Raw genomic sequence first — 22,624 nt, forward strand, 5'->3', positions numbered from 1 at the left:
AAGACGACCTTAACAGGGGGCCTCTCGGGGTTGAATGTGTAGAAGTTGAAGTTGCTACGCTACAATTCTTCAAACACCAGGTCGAAGTTCTTTTTATTCAGTGTGATCACTTGCACTGCCGACTTACCGATTTTCAGACAATATCCGAGGCCTTCCAGCAACTCGTCTACATCGTCCGCCAACGTGTCCAAAACAAAAATTGGGTCCTAAAATGAAGCTTAGATTGCTGATATTATTGTTTACAGCTTATTTTTCTGAGTACAATGACCCTTTGTACGACCACAAAGAGTTTAAAATGGATTTTTAAATCAATTTTGAAAAATTAACCTCGCGGTCCTTCTTGACAGAAAAGCTCCTACTTGACAGCTCGTTCCAAGGGGACCATAGTTGATCCATCGAAAAAATGTTGTCTAGTCAAAAAAATTGTTTGCATTAAAATGAAAAAAAGTGATCAGAAATGGTTTTTAATCGTGTTTTTTACCGTTGTACATAAAAATTGACATAGGGCTTTAGTACCCAATTGGGTACTAAAGCCCTATGTCAATTTTTATGTACAACGGTAAAAAACACGATTAAAAACCATTTCTGATCACTATTTTTCATTTTAATGCAAATTTTTTTTTTTGACAAGACAACATTTTTTCGATGGATCAACTATGGTCCCCTTGGAACGAGCTGTCAAGTAGGAGCTTTTCTGTCAAGAAGGACCGTGAGGTTAATTTTTCAAAATTGATTTAAAAATCCATTTTAAACTCTTTGTGGTCGTACAAAGGGTCATTGTACTCAGAAAAATAAGCTTTATCGCTGTAAACAATAATATCAGCAATCTATGCTTCATTTTAGGACCCAATTGGTGGTGGTCTTCGTTCCGTCAGAGAATTGTTCTTTTTTGACGTCGGCACTTTTTTCCGTGCACGACCATCATCGTCGTCGTCGTCGTCGGTAGTGCTGCTACCGTCGGTGTTGTTGTTTTCTTCGTCGTCGCTCAGCATGTGGAACTCGTTCCTGATGGGGATGTTGGTGGATGTTGATGTGCCACTGGTCGTGGCACCGGAAGTACCGGAACGGGTTCGCACTGGTGATCTCGGAACATACCCGGGATGTAGTAACTTTTTATCGATTCCATCTGCGCTCAAGCTCCCCTGCGCGATGGCGGCCGACACGGCGTTGGTTTGTTTACCTTTTTGCACACGGCCGGTAGACGAACTTCGCGGGTTTTTCGAGGCCGCACTCGAACTGCCACGGCCACTGCCGGCCTTTGGCATGCTGCAGGAGCAAACTCGCGACTAATCACGGTAAACTACGGCGAAAAAAATCGAAAAAACGATGGAGCACTGAGCACTTGACTGCTGCTTGCTCTCGTGCGTACACGGAGGTGAAATTTTATTAGTTTCGAAAAAATACGATATTTTGTGAAACAAATATTACTTTTACTTTGATATTAACTGCATTATCAAAAATTATTTTCTAAGCGAATGAATTGAAAATTAATATCATCTAATCTAATCTAATCTAATCAGACCCTAGCGCAGCCAATCTTTCGAAGGGATCCTGGAGAGTGCCTTAGGTTAGATGACGCCTAGCACTATTCTTGTCATTTATTAACATTTGTAGTGCGCCATTGCATTAGAATGCATTGAAACATCACAAGCGTTAAAGCGGCCAGGCCTACTGCGTAAAGCCGTATCGCAGAGATGATTCGTAATTGGGTTGAGTTTGAGCACGGAGTGTTCGAACAACAACACAATTCTGAATCGACAGGGGAGGAAGAAGCGTGGGGACACACCACCATACGCTCCGTGATTTTGGTTGTATTCGTTGGGAGCACCATGCTAAGAAGGTTTGGTACTCCGGGACCCTCTGGGGTGGGACATTGTATTTCCACGAATGCCCTGGACTCTATTTGCCGTGGTTATAGCGCCACAACTCGCTCTCTGTAACAGTATTCCTAATTCCAGTCCACGCTCACCAAGTCGTCATGGCCTAGTGGATAGCATTTTTGTTTACCAACCCAATGGACGGGGGATCGAACCTCGTCTCAAGCGACTTTGATTTTTCGTTCATATTCATCATTTCAAATTTTGTGTACTTAACTTTCTCGTTGGGAGCAGATGGGAATCGAACCCAGAACCATTCGCTTACAAAGCGAACACCGTAACCAGTCAGCCACGGCCGCTCCTGAATGAATTGAAAATTAATATCATGATTATTAAGATAAGATAAGATAAGACGCCGATAGACGTCCCGACGATAACGATAACCATTATCGTTATCGTTAGACGATAATATTATCGACGATAATTCTATCGATTAACAATGATTGATTCAATGATGATCAAGCTACATACACCCATTGTCAGCACCTCTGCGAAAAAGAGGAAAAAAATCACCACCGTTACAGTTGCACAATGTTCGTTTATGTCACAGATACAGCTTTACAAGACGGAAATTGATTGTCAAAGCTTGAGCAAAAGTTGCCAGAAGATTTGGCCGGCTTTCGGACTTTCTAGTACACTAAAACAAAACAGACTTTTTTTCTTGACTTTTTATATTAAAACCAAACTGACAATCGACGCCAATGGTGTGTAATTGTGTTTGTGTTGTTCTTGTCGTTTCAGTGTTTTATAGAGAGAGTGTGTGTTTTGTGTTGTAATTTTGCATCTGTGTAGTTGTTAGCGCGCATTGTCAGATATATATATTTCAGTATTAATTTCTCTTGAGTTGCAGAATTGCAATTTTTTGAGTTTTCCTAGTCAGTTTTTGTCGTCGGTTGTTGCTGTTTGCTGGTATAGAGATAAATAATCTTTTAGCGTACAGATTCCTGGATTTCATTGCTAGCTCACCTTTTTCCAGCTGCATTGAAATGATAAAAAGTTTGGTTTTCGCATGGCAACAAAATAAAGCTTTTTAATAAATGCATTACCGATATTCTTTGGTATGAAGTACAATTGAGAAGAATACACGTTTGTGGAATGTTGATTAAATGGTAGGGTAAAATCATAAATAAATTACTAAAATTAAGCGCAGCCTCAAATGTTTCAACTTAAGTTCCTAGTAAAATCTAACATCGTCACTATCTATACTGATCAAAAAAATGATACATCGACATTTACACGGCGAACGAACAACTTAAGCCTATTCATGTTTAAACTATTCGGAAAATGACCAGAGAGTGCTAATACTTGCTTTTGTATGGCGCGTTTCTAACAAAGCTCGTCCTTAAACTCCTATACAAAAAAACGCGCGACCCCGTCCTTCAGATTTCTGTTTTCGCTATTACTTTATAATATCAAAAAACGTGTAATAATAATAATTCTGCAGTAATAATATCAGCCCGCACTGGTAAAAGAAGGATTGTGTTTGACTTACTTTCCACTCTGATATACCACCACAATTTTTGTATATATTAATAGTAATAGTTTTCAGAACTGTTTCTTTTTCTTGGGGGAGGGGAGGGCAACGAGAACGAATCGAAACACCGTTCGAGCAGAGATTAATTGGTGGACGTTGCTGCTGCTAAATAGTTGATAGTGGGTTGCAATAATTTTTCCGTGTTTGTCTGAGAGTGTGGTTCAAAAAAGTGTCAATTGGACGCGGACGAAGATGTTTCGATTTAGCCTCATATCTTCTTCTTCTTGACTTTTCACTTTTTTTGGTATCCTACTTGACTAAGTACATGCTCCGGCGGCTTATCCGTCCAACGGTGGACCAAGGTAAACCATCGAAATCTCCGTGTTGCCGTAAACGGCTGCCACCGTCGGGTAGAACACCTTGTCGGGTAAATCTGGGAAACAAATAAATAGGAAGGTACATCTTAATGTTTGATGATTTTGATTTACAACTAAAAAAATTGATAATTTGCATTTTTTTAAGCATTTATTAAAAAAAATAAATACATTCTTCCTAGGTTTAGAAAATAAACATAATTCTTGTTTTATATAGATTTAGAAATTAATGTAAAATATTTCAATTTGAGAATAAATTTCTTTTGGTTGCTATTTTTAACTGTCTCACTGTAATATTTGGCTTGAACAATTGAATAGATACGATCCGTCCGTCCAAACCCAAAAGTAAAGAGGTGTAAACGACGATTCTAAACACTTCACATAGACGTCCTTGTTCCTATCAACTTTTCCTTTTCAATACCAAACGATTACAACTGAGCAATTCTCTACGAAATCGGCCGACTTTGTGATTTTTGTAACTTTTGTCCCTGATCACGAATCTGAGGTCCGTATTTTGATATCTCGGCACGGAGGGGCGGTGCGACCCCTTTCATTTTTGAACATGCGGAAAAAGAGGTGTTTTTCAATAATTTGCAGCCTGAAACGTTGATGAGTTAGAAATTTGGTGTCAAAGGGACTTTTATGTAAAATTGTACGCCCGATTTGATGGCGTACTCGGTATTCCGAAAAACTTATTTTCATCGAAAAAAAACACTAAAAAAGTTTTAAAAACGCTTCCATTTTCCGTTACTCAACTGTATAACATTTTGGAACATGTCATATTAAGGGAAATTTAATGTACTTTTCAAATCTACATTGACTTAGAAGGGTCATTTTTTCATTTAGAATAAAATTTTTCATTTTAAAATTCCGTGTTTTTTTCTAACTTTGCAGGGTTATTTTTAAGAGTGTAACAATGTTCTACAAAGTTGTAGAGCAGGCAAAAATTTTGGCATATAAACATAAGGAGTTTGCTAATAAACGTCACGAGTTATCGCGATTTTACGAAAAAATAAGTTGGTCGTCGTTGATCATGGCCGTTCATCGGCACGCGCGACAGACACGAACGACAAAACAAAGATAAACGCAAAAAGTAACTTTTTTGAATTTGATTCTGAGCCAATATGAATTCGTAAAGCTTGGAGGCTTATTTAAAAAGTTCATTTTTTGAGTGATTTTATAGACTTGCCTAAGTGAGGTGAGGAAGGCAAAAAGGCGACATTTTGGATTTTTTTCGAGTAAAATTTCTATTTTTCCAAAAAACACAGTTTTTCTTTAAAATCATTACTCGGTGGCAATATTTTTCCCATATTTTTCTATGTTTCGAGCCATGCGGTTTTTTGTTCCCTTAAAACACATTGAAAAAAAAATCCAAAATTAAAAACTATTGATTTTTGAAATTGAACTTTAGTTAAAAATTGTAATTCAAAATGCGACGATCTGAAATTTACTCTCCGATCCGAAGATATAAATTTTTGAATATTAATTTTTTGTGAAAATTGCGAAACCCTATTTTTGAACCACCCTATTTGGGATAAGACCACCCTAATCGTCAATCAAAAATGCGGCTTTACTCATTTTGGCCAAAGAACTCTTATGCCAAGTTTTAGCCACATCGGAGACCTTTTGATCTGGATCCTGCTGGTTTGACGTGGATCACTGCTGAATGAGATTTTTTTATCTTTTCAAATGGTCGCACTGATTTTAAAATTTGGAAAATATTTTTACTCCAGAGATTACAAAATTAAACTAATGTTAACATTCAGATTTTTGTTAACACTCCACAGTGTTCGGAATGGCAAAATCAAGTGGAATAAATTGATAACTCCTTTATTCGACGTCCTAGCCAAATGGTGTCTTCGAAAGAGTTGTTGTACTTGATAAGGGCTATCTTTTAAAGTTATTGACATACAGGGTGACGACCTTCCAGGGTGTCAACCAAAAACTAACTTTCTTGGATGACGCTGTAGGGCTTTGGTGTCTTCGGCAAAGTTGTAGAAAAGAAAATTTCATGAAAGTTTGTCCAAGGCACGAAATTTGTAGCTCTTAATCTACTCGAGATAGGGGAAATCTACCCATTTTAATCCTAATAAGCGGTCGTGTATGAATGATGCTGAATAATCTAGAGTCTCCCTTGAATTTTACTAAAACCAAGTACACCAACGAGTAGAGCAAGTTTTTGTGAACATTTCTGTTTATTTTCACTTTCACTAAAAGTTATTCTATTTCTTTACCAAGCATTTAACAAAAAAAAATTCCCAAGGGTATTCTAATCGAGGCGAATGCATTGGGCCACGCCCATTTTTCTAATATCGGCTTAGTTCTTTTTTCTTCCAACACTCTGAGGAGTGTTGCCATTTGCGCTGACAGTTCAAACGAACACTCACGAAAAGTGACATTTATAGGGAAAGTTTCCTGGCATCGCTGGCTGTGCTGCTGGTGGTGTTGACGGCCAGCCTTTGTTCTTTTTTGCCTTCGTCTCTCGCTCGGTTTTCTTCAGCCTTCGAGTGGAATGCAAAGTGAAAATTGAAACGTCAAACGACTTGGCGCGTTTGTTTTTTTGATGGCGCTTGCTAATTTATTACATTTTTCGGGATTATTATTCAAGTGAGTGCCTTACTAATGATCAAAAGAACATGTTGCCGGTAGTTGGAAGCAATTTCATATCTTAAGCGCCGTGAAAAAGTAAGCGAAAGTGAAAAGTTAATTTTGGCGATATTCATTAAGCGTTTGAGGGATTCTCGTGTGTGTCACTGTGTGTGCCAACAAAATGATGAGAAGTGGTCTCGCAAAATACAAATTATGATCAAAAGTGCATTAAATGTGATCTTTTTGGCCAGTAAGTGGCATACATTTGCGTGCTTACTCGAGGCGGTGCTGTTGCTGGTAAGTTTATAGCCCAAATAGTATTTTTGGAGCTTTAATCTAGCATCAAACTCTCCATATGACGAAGATAGGTGTTTGATTGGAAAGGGTAGATTTCCCCTATACGCCATTTTTGCAAAATTGGTCCAAAAAAGCACTTTTTTGGTGATAACTCAAAATGTTAGCATTTTAGCGGCCTACTATGTTCTGAAGAGTTGTTTATGACATAAAATTACACATCTTTGCCGAAGACAGCAAAATGTTTTGAGCCTTTATTGAAGAGTTATAACCATTTTTATGTGATTTTGAGCCTATTTTCAAGTTGCTATGTTTTCAAAATGGCGCATTTTGGCGCAAAACCGAACGATACACCTGAAAGTACACACTTTCAACTACATTCCCTGAAAATATCTCCGTGTCTATCCGTGTCTATTTTTAGATATCTCGATTTAAATTTGACGGTTTTTTTTTTTTTATTTTTTTTTTTGGACCAATTTTGCAAAAATGGCGTATATCTCGAGTAGATTAAGAGCTACAAATGTCGTGCCTTGGACAAACTTTCATGAAATTTTCTTTTCTACAACTTTGCCGAACACACCAAAGCCCTACAACGTCATCCAAGAAAGTTAGTTTTTGGTTGACACCCTGGAAGGTCGTCACCCTGTATGTCAATAACTTTAAAAGATAGCCCTTATCAAGTACAACAACTCTTCCGAAGACACCATTTGGCTAGGACGTCGAATAAAGGAGTTATCAATTTATTCCACTTAATTTTGCCATTCCGAACACTGTGCACTCGGCAAACCTAATTTTCCCAGTTAGTTCAATCTGCAAAGTTTTTGGGCGATTTTCTAGGAATAATAATGTTGTCAAACTTTATCATGACTTCTACACTGCCCATAATTGAAAATCCGGCTATTATGCCAAATCAAGTATTCCGAGAAAAACGCGTTTTAGTGTTTGTCACTAAATCTCCGTCAAGGCAATTTCCCATAAGAGTGTCATATTAGCCGTTTGGTTTTTCGCATCGGCAGCCAAGTCTTTACATTATTTCAGTGAAATTCAAGGGTCAAAAGATGCGTTGGAACATCCTCTATCAAGTGGTGCTAATATCTCGTTTTTTCCAAAAAGTGGATATTAGCCGTTTTTTCGATGGTGGGCAGTACAGAAAGCTTTTATGTGTATAAAATTGATTTTTTTTTTTTAGAAAAAATATAAAAATGTCTCATGTTCACACATTTTACATTAACTCTTGACTTTTTCGAAAAGTCTGGATTTTTTTTGAAATTTTTCAATGTGGCATTTTTAGTCACCTTAATTGCCGTTCTACGCATAATTGTCCCATCTTCAAAAAAGTGCAACTAAGAAATCGCAAATTGAAATTTTTCGACCGATTTCTGCGTTTCTACGCATAATTGTCCCATGGGTAAAAATAATGATTCCTTGTAAGAAAATACTTGGTGGGACAATTATGCGTAGAAGTTTAACGATGGGATAAACAGACTTGATGTTGTTTTTAATGAATTTCTGAACAAAGTACCAAATTTTATGTGTTTTTCTTAAAGTACACATCAAACTAAACTTAAAAATATCAAAAAGTCAAAATCATCCAAAACTGACATTGGACAATTATGCGTAGAACGGCAGTTAAACATATCCAAAAAACATTTGTCTTAACTGTATTTTCGTTTCTTCTTGTTGTTGTTCAAATCATTCAGGAAAGAAATATTGGTTACATTTCAGTTCGATGTGAATAATTTTTGTTTTGGTTTTTCAATTTGTATTTTCAATTATGTTTTTTAGGGAATTATGCAGGGAACAATTTTCCTCGGGATTGCAAATGATTTGAAAAAAAGGAAATAATGTTATATGGCTTTATTGAAATTTTGCGACTGAAAAACGGCGCTTGTTTACAAAAAAATACAGGGACATCTCCAAAGTCGAATATCTCATGAAAAATGTTTCTCAATTAGTCCTGTGACCAAATCACTATGAAAAGTTCAACCAATTCAAATTTAAGCTGAACAGAAGGTTATTATTTCGTTTTTGTTATTATGGTATCCAAATATGTTTTTCATGATAATTTTGCTTATTTGGTTAACCGAATTAATTGACAACTTTAATTACCAAAATTGAACATCAGAAAATGGAAATAAATATCTGACTCGGTTATCCAAAGCCCTCGGAAAAGGTTGGTAATTTCGGAAAATAAAATATTTGTTTTTGTTTTAAATATTCCGAACAAGTACCTGAAAACTGCAACCTTCCCATATTTCCCAGCACAAACAAAAAAACGAGGTGTCACTTTCGTCGGCGTTATTTCCATAAACCAAGCGTGAGGGAAAGCAAGAGATAAGCCAAGCCAATTAGCGTAATCAACGTGGCAGGGATGATTTACATCGCACTTTTTTTTTTGGCACCGTTTGAATGTGGCATGTAACAGTTGCAGCCAAAAATAACGATCAAAGGTTCTGACCAACGTGAGTGAGAGAACATTGGCCAGAGAAAAAAAAAATTCACCGGCCAGAGAAGAAGGTCAAGGTTGGACAACGCTCTCTGAACTTGATGCATCCGTAAAACGTAACGAGCTGCCGCCGGGACACGTGACCGCGCGGATTATTTCGGGGACCTTGCTCCGTCAGAATTCACGTGGATTGTAGAATGTAGAAATAAAAAAAACTTACCCGTAAACGCCACTCCCAAAAACTCGTAGTTCTTTTCGAACGACAACGTGTTGTCGTCGCAGTCCAGAATAACCCGAATTCGTTCGCCAACCTTGTACTTTGGCGCGTTGTTTAGCAGCGGGTAAATCCCGTGCGCGTCACCATTGTGCAGCAGCAGGTTGTCCACCAGGTTCCAGCCCCAGCTCTGGTCGTCCGCCCCTAGAAGAGAAAATTTCAAAACTTAATTTTTCTTAACAAAAAAAAAACAAATCAATTCACTCACCTAATAAAGCATAGTACCCGTGGCACTGGATTGCGGCGTCCTTGGTGGCAATGCCGACCACGGCGACCGTCCCCAGCGGGCCCTCCCACCTCACCTCCCACGCGTGCCTCCCGTGCTGGAAGCCGATTTTGCCCCGCGAACCGTCCGTGCTCTGTGCCACCGGGTTTCTGGAAGGGAATTTTTTTTAACTTTCAATAATCTGTATCGTATACAAATTTTGCTATATCGTCTGTTGTGTGATATCCCCCAGTCACGACGTTCTAGCAAGATTCTAGCAGAGTTCTCACAGAGCTGGATATTCTTACAGCATTCTAGCAGAACTGTTCCACCGTTCTAGCAGGATTCTGGCAGAACCAGCTCTGCTAGAATATTTCGTGACTGGGCCTGTGACAACTCTCCCTTCAAACTTGTCCCGAAAAATCGAGCAGCAAAAAGATAATTTCAAAAAACTTCTAAATTTCAAAGGAAATTTTAAAGTGCAATCAGTTAAGAATCATGTTTAGCATGTTTGGGTTGATTTAAAAATCATTTAATTTGTTTTTTTGATTGGATTTTTATAATCTCATCAAGTGTTTTTTTTTTTTTTTTAAACTAATGTTGCAAATCAACTGAACTAGTGTAAAATACCCCCGGCCCCGGCCGGAGTCGAGGGAAAAAACTTTGAAAAAAATTGCATCAGCCTTATGTCATTTTATGTGATTCGAATTAATATGGTTATTTTACCCTCGGCAACATTTTTTTTCAGAAAAAATGTTTTTTTCTCAATAGCAACTATTTTTTTATGAAAGAGCATTTCTAATTCTTCTATTTCAATGAAACATTGTAGACATGTTATCCTACGCTTATATAATTTGTGTGCATATGTAGCCAGTTTCACTCGATAATGACATTTGAGATGGGCGTAAGTGTTTTAAATCTTTTTGTATTTCGTAATTTAAATATTGCTGTATCTCGAGATACAGAAATATTAGCCGTGGCATCGTATCAAAATGTGGTCAAAGACAAACTTGTAGGAAATTTGACGGGCTTTCCGAAAAAAATACACTGAAAGAAAAAAACAGTACACATTTATGAGATTTTTTGATTTTTAAGTTTAAAAGTCAAATTTGAAGGTGAGCCTACGATTTTTTTCGATGATTTTTTTTTTTGTGAAAATAGCCTCAGATGTTACAAAAAGACTCACGAAAAATGCAGGATGGAGCAACTCATCTAAATAAATACAAACATCATTTACTGAAACGGTTTTTTTGAAAAGTGTTCTAAACGTCAAAATTTTGAAGAACCGAATACGGAAATCGGTTCTGTAGACAATTTTACATAAAAGTCCTAAGTCCAATCCTTCTGAAGTTTTAACGGTTTAAAAAATAAAAATGTTGAAAAAATAGATTTTTTAATAGTTTTTGGCAATTTTTATACGACAGACTTGATTTTTCAGTCTCGAAAATATTTTTACCGGAAAGCTCGTCCAATTACCCATAAGATTGTCTTTGACCACTTTTCAAAATGACTCGTTTTTTTTTTTTTATTTAAGCTAATTTACTATTCAATATTATGTATTCAGTTATGAGCAACCGAGTCACGTAGCCTAGTGGTAACGCTTCCGCCTTGTAAGCGGTAGATCGGGGTTCAAATCCCGGCTCGGACCAACACAACTGGTGATCGTTTCTTTCTGGATTCGATTGCTGAGTAAAGGAAAGGTAGTGCATCGTCACAAGCTGGACCATATCAACGACACCTTAGGAAGGCGACCTATGGAATGTTAACATTAACCTTAACATGTTAACATTAGTTAAATTGAAAGCTGCCACTGAATCCGCTTTGTAAATGCCGGCCCCGATACTCTTCAAGGGTGTTCCCCTCAGGAACAGGGAAAGATTTACTTTTTTTTATGAGCAATGTAATTAGCTTATAATCTGTAATCTTAAGTTGTTTCATTATCCTATAAGACTACTATACTAAATTCATATGTATATGGTTTTGTAAGGTTTTCGACACATTTACTTAGATGGTTTTTTTTTAAATGAAAAAATAAATTTTAACTAACGATACCTTGGCAACCACACTAGTTTCCAGGGCTTGCAAAATTTCTACATTGTTTGTGATAGCTGACAGAACACTCCAATCGTCTTCACCACGACAACCTGATTTTTACATTCTGCTTTCGTTCGTTTCACACACAAAGGAATGAGTGCTACGCAAAGTCACTCACACAATCATTGACTTCCCTCCAGGAGAAAAATCGCATAGAGAGCGGTCGTTTGACATTCTATAGGGTGGCCACTCAAGTCGGGAAATCGGGAAAGTCGGGAAAAAGTCGGGAATTCGCCAAAATCCGCCAAAAATCGGGAAAAAGTCGGGAATTTATGATTTTTTGTCAAAAAGTCGGGAAAAGTCGGGAATTCTGAGCATACTTGATTGAAAATTATTTTTTAACTCTTGAATAATTTTGTAATATTTTTTAAAATTTTAAAATTGAATTCACTCATTTCTGCTTTAGTAACTTACTTTAAATTTAAGGTTCTTTTCACTATTTCAATATATTTGAGTATAGAAAAGCTGTTAAAGGCATTCAAAATCTTAAGTCTTTGACACAGATTTTCATAATATTTTTTATGAATCAAATGATCGCTTTAATTTTTGTTCATCAAACAAGAGGTAAAGTTAATGAAAAACTAATATAAAAATAGAGCATAATGGCCAGCTTAGAATTATGATTCTATTTCATTTTGTCACATAATTGGATATTTGGTAACAGATTCCAACTTGAGTTTGGCAATGGTTTTTTTGGTGAATATTTTTAATTGTTTAACTAAATTCATTTAGTAATTTAAAATATATATTTTTTTCAAATGTTGCCCTTGAACTTTTTTTGTGAGTATGGCTAAATTACCTACCATAGATAAAGCTTGATTTTCAGTTTTCGGAAAACCTAAATATCGAATAAAATCCAAAATTGAAAAACTTTTTTACGTTTTGGAAACATAAAGAAAATATTGAAATTGCAAAAAAAATAGTCCAAGAAATTTTTAGAGTTATTGCAAAATTGTTTAAAAAAATTGTTTCTTCAATTATTTTGCTTAAAATAAGTGGGAAAACATAAAATCATATCAAACTTAATTTTCATTGAAAAAAAAAACAGTTAAATACTGACCACTAGATAAATTAAAATTGATTAGAAAATTTAATATCAAAAATAACAAAATTAATATTAAATTTTATGAAAACCTTGACATTTTTCTAAATACTTTGAATGAATAATAACAGCAATTATGTTTCAATCATTCTTTGATTTAAAAGGATGATGAAGTTTTGAAAAAATAGAAACGCTATTTTAAGTTAAGTTAAGTTAAGTTATGTCATTTTCAGTTGAAACGAAGTATCAAAAACTATACGTTTTCCAATTTAAAAAATAACATGGAAGTTATAAGTATTGTTGAACTTTCGATTATTTTTTCAAAGACTAATTGTTTGTGTTTCTACTCTGAATCATAATAATGAAATTCCATTTTTGAAGTGTTTTTTTATTTATTGTTTAGTTTTTGTATTTACGAAAAAATGCCTATATTTGTTTTTTTTTTTTTAATTATTGTGATTTTTTTTTCGCTGGTTAATATTGACTGTTCTTATAGAAAGTTTTTTGTTTGAAATCATTCTTTAGATAAGAAATGCCTATTATTTGAGCATTCTGGAAAAGTCGGGAAAAAGTCGGGAATTTGAAAATGGAATTTGAGTGGTCACCCTGCATTCTACCGAGATTCCGATCATCTCTCCAATCAGCAGCAATCATATGATTTCTGTCACCACGCAGCATACTCTAGGAAGAGAGAGACAAAAACGAGAGAAAGAGCACGTTGTCTCGTTCGGGCGGCTGCTTGAGTGGTGCTCATTTTTCGTTCGTTTCGTCTTCGTGTTTACGTTCATCGACCGTCGCCAAGCAAAGACGGTCATGATAGGCGTTGTGTGTCAGCGATCAACTATCGTTTTGGGAAATGATCGCTGACAGAAAGTTCTATCGAATATCAAGCAGTCCCGTTCAGTGATAGATCCCTTTTCAAGCATTGCTAGTGTCTGTTTTTTTTTTAATTTAAAAAATCAAATAATTGTGGAATTTTCCAATCTACCGATTATTTTTTTTTTCAAAGCAACCTCAACATTTGAAAATAACTAAACATACAAATATCGATCAAATTTAATGAAAAAACGTTATTTAATCCACCTTAAGGTGGTTGGTGCCTTCCTCACATTCATGTTAATTTAAGAGTTTTTTTTTATTTTTATTTTTTTTTTCATTATTTTTTTTATAATTATTGTTTTTACCAGAACAGCAATTTTCAATTCTTTTTTAACCAACTCTCCAAAATAAAGGAGAAAGGAATTGAATTTAAAATTGCTGATATGTCAACATTAGGTGCACGATGGAATTGCATGTTGTCCCCCTAGTCTTAGTAAACAATGTCTTATGAGTTGAATATTTCAGTAAAAAGTTCGTGTAACTCTTCATCGACACAAAATGATGCATTCAGCAACATAATTAATACAGACTTTTTCCAGAAGAGACGCAGACACTGCTTAAGCAATGTGGCAACCGGACGATACGTATGCTGCGCGACTCTCGCGCGTAAGCAAAAAGACCCGGCCTTTGAGGTTAGGCAAAAATCACCCTTTTTAGTAGCTACAAAAAACTTTTTCATGGCATAACTTTAAAAGTATTTCACTAAACAGAATAAAATTTAATAGGGTCTTGGGGGACCCTAAAAGGAACAGAATAAGACGGATCACGTATACCTATCGACTCAGAATCTAATTCTGAACAAATGTCCGTGGGGATGTGTGTAGACATATTTTTTTCCACTCGATTATCTCAGAACTGGTTGAACCGATTTTGGCCGGATCTGCCTTATTCTGTTCCTTTTGGGGTCCTCTAAGACCCTATTAAATTTTATTCTGTTTAGTGAAGTACTTTTAAAGTTATGCCATGAAAAAGTTTTTTTGCTACTAAAAAGGGTGATTTTTGCCTAACCTCAAAGGCCGGGTCTTTTTGCTTACGCGCGAGAGTCGCGCAGCATACGTATCGCCCGGTTGTCACATTGCTTAAGCAGTGTCTGCGTCTCTTCTGGAAAAAGTCTGTATTAATTATGTTGCTGAATACATCATTTTGTCTCGACAAAGATTTACACGAACTTTTTACTGAAATATACAACTCATGAGACATTGTTTAATAAGACTAGGGAGACAGCATGCAATTCCATCCTGTACCTAATGTTGGCATATCAGCACTTTTAAATTCAATTAACTCCCTCCCTTTTCACCATTATTTTGGAGAGCTGTTAAAAAAAGAAATTGAAAATTGCCAGAATTAATTATCATTAATTATAAAAATGAAAAAAAATAGATGAAAATAAAAAAAACTCTTAAATTAATTTGTAAATACAACCTGCAGGGTTGTTACGGGAGAGTCGAAAGAAAATCCGCTCCAAATCCAAATATTTTAATGAAGAAAAACTAATTCAGAAAGTATTTGATTAAAAAAACTCGTTTTATGTTTAAAGGCTCCAAAAGAATGAAAGCAATAAATCCATTTAAAAAAAAATCCTCAAGAGACGGTCAAGGCAAGGGTCATGAAAAAAAAATCTTCAAAATAGAAAATACAATATTTAAAAACCTAAAAATTTAACTTCAAAAATATAACCTCAAAATTAAATCAAAATCTAAAATTATAATATGATAAAATTTTAAATTTCGAAAGTCTAAATATTCAAAATCTTAGAATTTTTATACAGTTTGTAATCCAAAATCCTCGCTATAATTTCACTCCGAAAGAAATTTAATTTCCAATATTTATAATAATGTCTTATCATAATTTCAAAATTTCTTACATAAAATAGGACTTCAAAAATTGTGGAATTCAAGAATTTAAGAATTTAAGAATTTAAGAATTTAAGAATTTAAGAATTTAAGAATTTAAGAATTTAAGAATTTAAGAATTTAAGAATTTAAGAATTTAAGAATTTAAGAATTTAAGAATTTAAGAATTTAAGAATTTAAGAATTTAAGAATTTAAGAATTTAAGAATTTAAGAATTTAAGAATTTAAGAATATAAGAATATAAGAATTTAAGAATTTAAGAATTTAAGAATTTAAGAATTTAAGAATTTAAGAATTTAAGAATTTAAGAATTTAAGAATTTAAGAATTTAAGAATTTAAGAATTTAAGAATTTAAGAATTTAAGAATTTAAGAATTTAAGAATTTAAGAATTTAAGAATTTAAGAATTTAAGAATTTAAGAATTTAAGAATTTAAGAATTTAAGAATTTAAGAATTTAAGAATTTAAGAATTTAAGAATTTAAGAATTTAAGAATTTAAGAATTTAAGAATTTAAGAATTTAAGAATTTAAGAATTTAAGAATTTAAGAATTTAAGAATTTAAGAATTTAAGAATTTAAGAATTTAAGAATTTAAGAATTTAAGAATTTAAGAATTTAAGAATTTAAGAATTTAAGAATTTAAGAATTTAAGAATTTAAGAATTTAAGAATTTAAGAATTTAAGAATTTAAGAATTTAAGAATTTAAGAATTTAAGAATTTAAGAATTTAAGAATTTAAGAATTTAAGAATTTAAGAATTTAAGAATTTAAGAATTTAAGAATTTAAGAATTTAAGAATTTAAGAATTTAAGAATTTAAGAATTTAAGAATTTAAGAATTTAAGAATTTAAGAATTTAAGAATTTAAGAATTTAAGAATTTAAGAATTTAAGAATTTAAGAATTTAAGAATTTAAGAATTTAAGAATTTAAGAATTTAAGAATTTAAGAATTTAAGAATTTAAGAATTTAAGAATTTAAGAATTTAAGAATTTAAGAATTTAAGAATTTAAGAATTTAAGAATTTAAGAATTTAAGATTTAAGAATTTAAGAATTTAAGAATTTAAGAATTTAAGATTTAAGAATTTAAGAATTTAAGAATTTAAGAATTTAAGAATTTAAGAATTTAAGAATTTAAGAATTTAAGAATTTAAGAATTTAAGAATGTAAGAATTTAAGAATTTAAGAATTTAAGAATTTAAGAATTTAAGAATTTAAGAATTTAAGAATTTAAGAATTTAAGAATTTAAGAATTTAAGAATTTAAGAATTTAAGAATTTAAGAATTTAAGAATTTAAGAATTTAAGAATTTAAGAATTTAAAAATTTAAGAATTTAAGAATTTAAGAATTTAAGAATTTAAGAATTTAAGAATTTAAGAATATAAGAATTTAAGAATTTAAGAATTTAAGAATTTAAGAATTTAAGAATTTAAGAATTTAAGAATTTAAGAATTTAAGAATTTAAGAATTTAAGAATTTAAGAATTTAAGAATTTAAGAATTTAAGAATTTAAGAATTTAAGAATTTAAGAATTTAAGAATTTAAGAATTTAAGAATTTAAGAATTTAAGAATTTAAGAATTTAAGAATTTAAGAATTTAAGAATTTAAGAATTTAAGAATTTAAGAATTTAAGAATTTAAGAATTTAAGAATTTAAGAATTTAAGAATTTAAGAATTTAAGAATTTAAGAATTTAAGAATTTAAGAATTTAAGAATTTAAGAATTTAAGAATTTAAGAATTTAAGAATTTAAGAATTTAAGAATTTAAGAATTTAAGAATTTAAGAATTTAAGAATTTAAGAATTTAAGAATTTAAGAATTTAAGAATTTAAGAATTTAAGAATTTAAGAATTTAAGAATTTAAGAATTTAAGAATTTAAGAATTTAAGAATTTAAGAATTTAAGAATTTAAGAATTTAAGAATTTAAGAATTTAAGAATTTAAGAATTTAAGAATTTAAGAATTTAAGAATTTAAGAATTTAAGAATTTAAGAATTTAAGAATTTAAGAATTTAAGAATTTAAGAATTTAAGAATTTAAGAATTTAAGAATTTAAGAATTTAAGAATTTAAGAATTTAAGAATTTAAGAATTTAAGAATTTAAGAATTTAAGAATTTAAGAATTTAAGAATTTAAGAATTTAAGAATTTAAGAATTTAAGTATTTAAGAATTTAAGAATTTAAGAATTTAAGAATTTAAGAATTTAAGAATTTAAGAATTTAAGAATTTAAGAATTTAAGAATTTAAGAATTTAAGAATTTAAGAATTTAAGAATTTAAGAATTTAAGAATTTAAGAATTTAAGAATTTAAGAATTTAAGAATTTAAGAATTTAAGAATTTAAGAATTTAAGAATTTAAGAATTTAAGAATTTAAGAATTTAAGAATTTAAGAATTTAAGAATTTAAGAATTTAAGAATTTAAGAATTTAAGAATTTAAGAATTTAAGAATTTAAGAATTTAAGAATTTAAGAATTTAATAATTTAATAATTTAATAATTTAAGAATTTAAGAATTTAAGAATTTAGGAATTTAAGAATTTAAGAATTTTTTTCTATATTGTTTTGAATTTGATATTTTTTAGTTTTTAAATTTTGACTTTTTAATTTAGATTTTTTTATATCTTCGAATTTTCGATCACCCCATTTTTTTTATTCTGAATTTCAGATTGCTAAAATTTTTAATTTCGAAATTTCAGTTTTTTTTAAATTACGATTTAAGAAATTTCGAAAAAAAATAATATGCATTTTGATTTTTTTTTTTTTTGTTATAATAAAAACTTTAAAACATTTTTTTTCGAATTTTTGAATTTCTGAAGCTTTGAATTTGGAATGTTCTGATCGTATTATTTTCGCCAAGAATGTTTGAATTTCGAAAAAAAATATTTCTACCGATTAAATTCCATTCCAAAATTCAAAAGTGGAGGCCAGCTTCTGTTACGTCCAATCAAGCTCATATTTGGCGCCCACCAGAACAAGCCCCAATAATAGTTTTGTTACACATTGTAATGTCTATATCTTCGGGAAAAGTTTGTAATATTTGATTTACAAAATTAAAAATTTAATAAATCCAGTATCAAATTAAAAATAAATAAGGTTAAAAATCATTACTCAAAACTCAAAAGAAATTAAATATTCAGAGCCGGAGATTTTAAGAAATGACAAGAAGCATATAAAACATAATTTCTACATAATCTTCATCTTCATTTTTCGACGTTTCGTACTAAGAAAATACGAACAAACATTTTCAGAAGAAAATTCAATTAATAAAAATTATGAAATTCTTGCACTCAAAGGAAAAAAACAAATTATCGTAATTCCTGATAATATTTTTCTTAATAACTTGAAAGTAATTCTATCTCTCTCAATTAATTTATTTATCAAAATTGCCATCCGCGCCGTCCGCGCGATCCGCGCCGTCCGTAACAACCCTGAACCTGAAATACAACATGAATGTAAGAAAGGCACCAACCACCTTAAGGTGGATTAAGTAACGTTTTGTATTAGTTTTCATCATAAAAATTATTGTTGTTTTAAGTAAGATGTTAACTCTTGTTTGATGAACAAAAATTTATAAAAAATCTGTAAAGTCATAAAAAATACCATCAAAAAAATCAAAAAAAAAATATAATTTATATAAAAATCAAGAACCAATAGCTGGGTGATGAATAGAAAGAATGCGAAACGTGAATTTCGAATGATCCCACTTTGTTTACATCTACAAAGCAGGAGGCTGTTCAAGCACAAGCATGACTTTTTTCTTACTAGTAAATGAGCTGTTTTATAATCAGAAGTTTGTTTTTTATATTGTCTTGTCATTTTTTGCTGGAAAATTGGGTGTTTTCAAGTTTTGATCGGTTTGAACAGGTTTTTCTTTTTTACGGGTGACGAAAAACTGCGGCGAGAGTGTCATTTTGCAATATTGTGGATAAATTCCCTGGCTGATTTTGGAATCTTGCAACTTTTCCTGCTCCAGCGAAAAAACATCACTAATTCTATCGAAGCTGATCCAACAAAGAGAGATGATTTTTACTAAACCGAATTCAAACGGAACCAAACAATAAAGACGGTTTCTGGATGGAAACAACCGCAGCAACACCATAAACAACTTCCATTCATAATTATTTATTATCGTTTTCAACTTTCTTAAGATTTCTTGACTTCAACTCCAGGTCCTCAAAAGCCACACATTTTTCATTATTGCAAAAAAAAACAATTTTAATGCACGATAACAATACTCTCTAATTTTGGCGAACAGTAAATTGGTTCCGCTTTGACAGTTCAAAATTGAGGCCGTTTTGCGAACCACTATTTAGCACCCAGATCAATAGTAAGAGAATGATTGTATTTTAAAGAATAGAAATGATTAGCTGGATGTAGTAGATGTAAAATTAGACAATAGTTAATAAATAGGGATAAAAAACAAGCTTAGATTATAGTAATGATTATTTAAAGGACAGAAAAAGAATTATTCAAATAAATAGATTCGCAACAAAATCGAAAAAGATAAGGCAAATGTTTTAAAACCGCCTTTAGTCAGGGGTATTAAAAAACACCAAAAAAAATGTAAAAACTGTAAATTTGGTTTATTGGACCTTTTCAAAAAAAAAAAAACTCCAGATTTGTAGAGTAGACAGAAACAAAAGCTCACTAGTTGAAAAAGTGACAACTTGCCTATTGTTGACCTCTTAAACTGAATTGTTTGTTTTGAATAGATTTTTTTTTTCGAAAAGTTCTCTTTCAATTATTCATGAATAAGTAGAGTATAGTGAATTTTTCCTATGCTGATAGCAAGTCGGATGAACCTCATTGAAATTTTAAAATTGATGTTTGGTCCTTTATGCAGTTGGAAGCATGTTCTTTAATGATAAATCAAATCAAATATATTAGTGGAACGGCTTGTATTTCCATCCTGATGTTGGCATATCAGCACTTTGGCTTCGATTACTGCTTCTAAACAGCGTTTACAGCCCATATCAAGCAAAAAATAGTGAGAAACTTCATGTTGAACAGAATAACACCGAGTTCTTAACCTGCCAAACATGCGTCCCAAAAAGCGATAAACTACGTTATGCGATATTTTATATTTTGATGTACCATTTCGTTTATGTGGATCAATTCGACAATCCAAAAATGTATTAAAACGAAATATTCCAATTTTTTAAGATAATCGACAGCTCTGTCGAAAATAAATCTCAAGAGAAACATCAAATTATTTTTTTAGGTAAAATAATTGATTCTCAAACGAAACGGCAACGATTTATATACATTTTCCTATGTTGTTACGTTTTCAACCATTGAAACTATTTTTTCAACTTGGGCAAAGTTCACCCCCACAAGACAAATGACTGATTCAACGTTCCCCCTTCCGGAGGCCCCACCACTTACCGATGCAGCGTGAATCCGTTCGGTTTGATGTAAACATGCCGGCTGCAGTCGTACGGATTCCACGCGTGGAAGAACGCCCGCAGCTTGGCCTTGTACGTCGGCACCACCGACAGCAGGTCCGTCTTGAACGCGTCCGGGGACAGCTTTTGCATGCACTGCGCCCGCCACACCTCGTTGTTCTCGTCGCTGAGGAACCGGTGCCAACTTTTACACACCAGCGCACAATTCCGCAGATCTTGCAGCTTCAGGTAGGAAAAGATCAGCTCCAGCACGTTGTCCGGAATGTCCGGCGCGTACTCGGTGAGGTCGTCATCCATCGCGCGGGCAGCGGCAGGTCAGAGCTCGGGTCAGTTCCGGATTCGACGGAACAGAACAAAAGCGAGTTTGTTTATTTACGAATTCCCCCTGCTCCTTTGGACCGTCACGTCAGTACACACAAACGCACACGCAAACACCACCCGAAAAAGAACGCCACGGCTTCTCAACTTAACATTTGCACAAATCCCGCTTTGATCACGATTTAATTGAAATTATTTAACTCGGAACGGAGTTCCTTTTTTCGTTTGGATTTTCGCAATTTTTTTGTTTTGACAGCTGTGGGTGAAAATTTTTCTGCCTGCTGTCAAACACGGTCGCAATGTGAGTGAACGCAAAAGAGGTAACCATGTTCGAAATTCGAAATCATATGTTTTATTGCGGTAATTTTGCTTCATGGGCAGAGATTAGAGTGGTACCCTCGGTGGTACCCAACCCAAAATCAATTTTTATGTGCAACGATAAAAAAGCGTCTTAATAACCATTTCTAATCACTTTTATTTAATTTTAATGCAAAAAAAATAATTGACAAGACAACATTTTTTCGATTGATGGCCCCCTTGGAACGAGCTGTCAAGTAGGACCACGTAGGACCTTTTCTGTCAAGAAGGGCCGTGATATGACAACATTTAACACACACACAAAAAAATATTACCGTAATGACAAAAGTAACTTATTTTTGATTTAAAAAGTTGCTAAAAATAGGTCGAGGGAAAGTTTTTTTCCTGTTTAAAAAATGAAAAGTTTTAATGGTTAAGTTTTTGAAAATCTCTGTAGAATTTCTTTCATTTTGATGTTCCAAATGTAAACAAACACTTTGGTGGGTCTGGTGGTGCTGGTGATTCTAGGACGCAAAGCAAATCCGACCGTGGTAGCAGCCAGGAATCGGCCGCGGAAACCTTCGTGAGCCAAACAGCTGCAGCAGAACGCCTTCAAAGGAGGGTGGTGCGGCTACGGGACGAGGTTCAAGTGCTCAAAAAGGACAAGGCGAGCTTCCTGCAGGAACTGCAGCTGTTCCACGACCAGAATGGGTAAGAAGGAAACTTGGGTGTTTTGTGGGGTTTGTGATTGATTATGTTTGTTTTTGTAGGATGGGAGGTAGGAATGTGGATTCGCACCGGTTGTATTCGGTGGAGGTGATGACGCTGCCGAAGCGTTGCATCACGCAGAAAAAAGTTTTGTAGAATCAGCCTGTACGAGGTTTGAATCAACAAAATTTTTGTTGAATATAATCAACGCCGATTTTGCGTTGAAACAAACCTTGTTTTTCTCGATTCTAAAAAAGTCTTTTGTTGTTTTGAAAAAGCAAAATGTTTTGTTGATTCAAATATGCCTTATTTTTCTGCGTGATGGACAACGAGATTGCGTTGAAGAAGATAAACATCCGATTTTTGGCCAAGTTCGAGACAGGTGATATTCACGGTGAGGAGAAGAAGCCGACGAAGAGGAGGATGACGAGAAGCGGGATAATCGGAGGTGGCCAAAGCAGCTGTTGCACTCGGTGCCGGCGGTTTACAAC

At 33.1% G+C, this 22,624-nt stretch overlaps 1 protein-coding gene across 1 annotated transcript; it reads right to left on the minus strand.

The window, feature by feature from the left end:
• Positions 1-3,432: 3,432 nt before the first annotated feature.
• Positions 3,433-21,401, minus strand: LOC120430002 (F-box/SPRY domain-containing protein 1). Its single transcript, XM_039595100.2, has 4 exons — positions 20,791-21,401; positions 9,537-9,703; positions 9,275-9,472; positions 3,433-3,784 (listed from the first exon to the last, which is right to left on the minus strand). Exons 1-4 carry the CDS (start codon positions 21,105-21,107, stop codon positions 3,690-3,692), a joined length of 777 nt encoding a protein of 258 aa, XP_039451034.1. The 5' UTR covers positions 21,108-21,401; the 3' UTR covers positions 3,433-3,689.
• Positions 21,402-22,624: the final 1,223 nt, after the last annotated feature.

This window comes from Culex pipiens, chromosome 2, assembly GCF_016801865.2.
Source record: "Culex pipiens pallens isolate TS chromosome 2, TS_CPP_V2, whole genome shotgun sequence".
In the NCBI taxonomy this organism is placed as follows: Eukaryota; Metazoa; Arthropoda; class Insecta; order Diptera; family Culicidae; genus Culex; species Culex pipiens.

Coding starts and splice junctions, on each gene's coding strand:
- LOC120430002 (XM_039595100.2), bottom strand. CDS start 21,107: ATGGATGACGACCTCACCGAGTACGCGCCGGACATTCCGGACAACGTG. Junction 9,473..9,536: donor CGGGTACTATGCTTTATTAG/GTGAGTGAATTG, acceptor TTTCTCTTCTAG/GGGCGGACGACCAGAGCTGG. Junction 3,785..9,274: donor TTTGGGAGTGGCGTTTACGG/GTAAGTTTTTTT, acceptor TTTGTTTCCCAG/ATTTACCCGACAAGGTGTTC.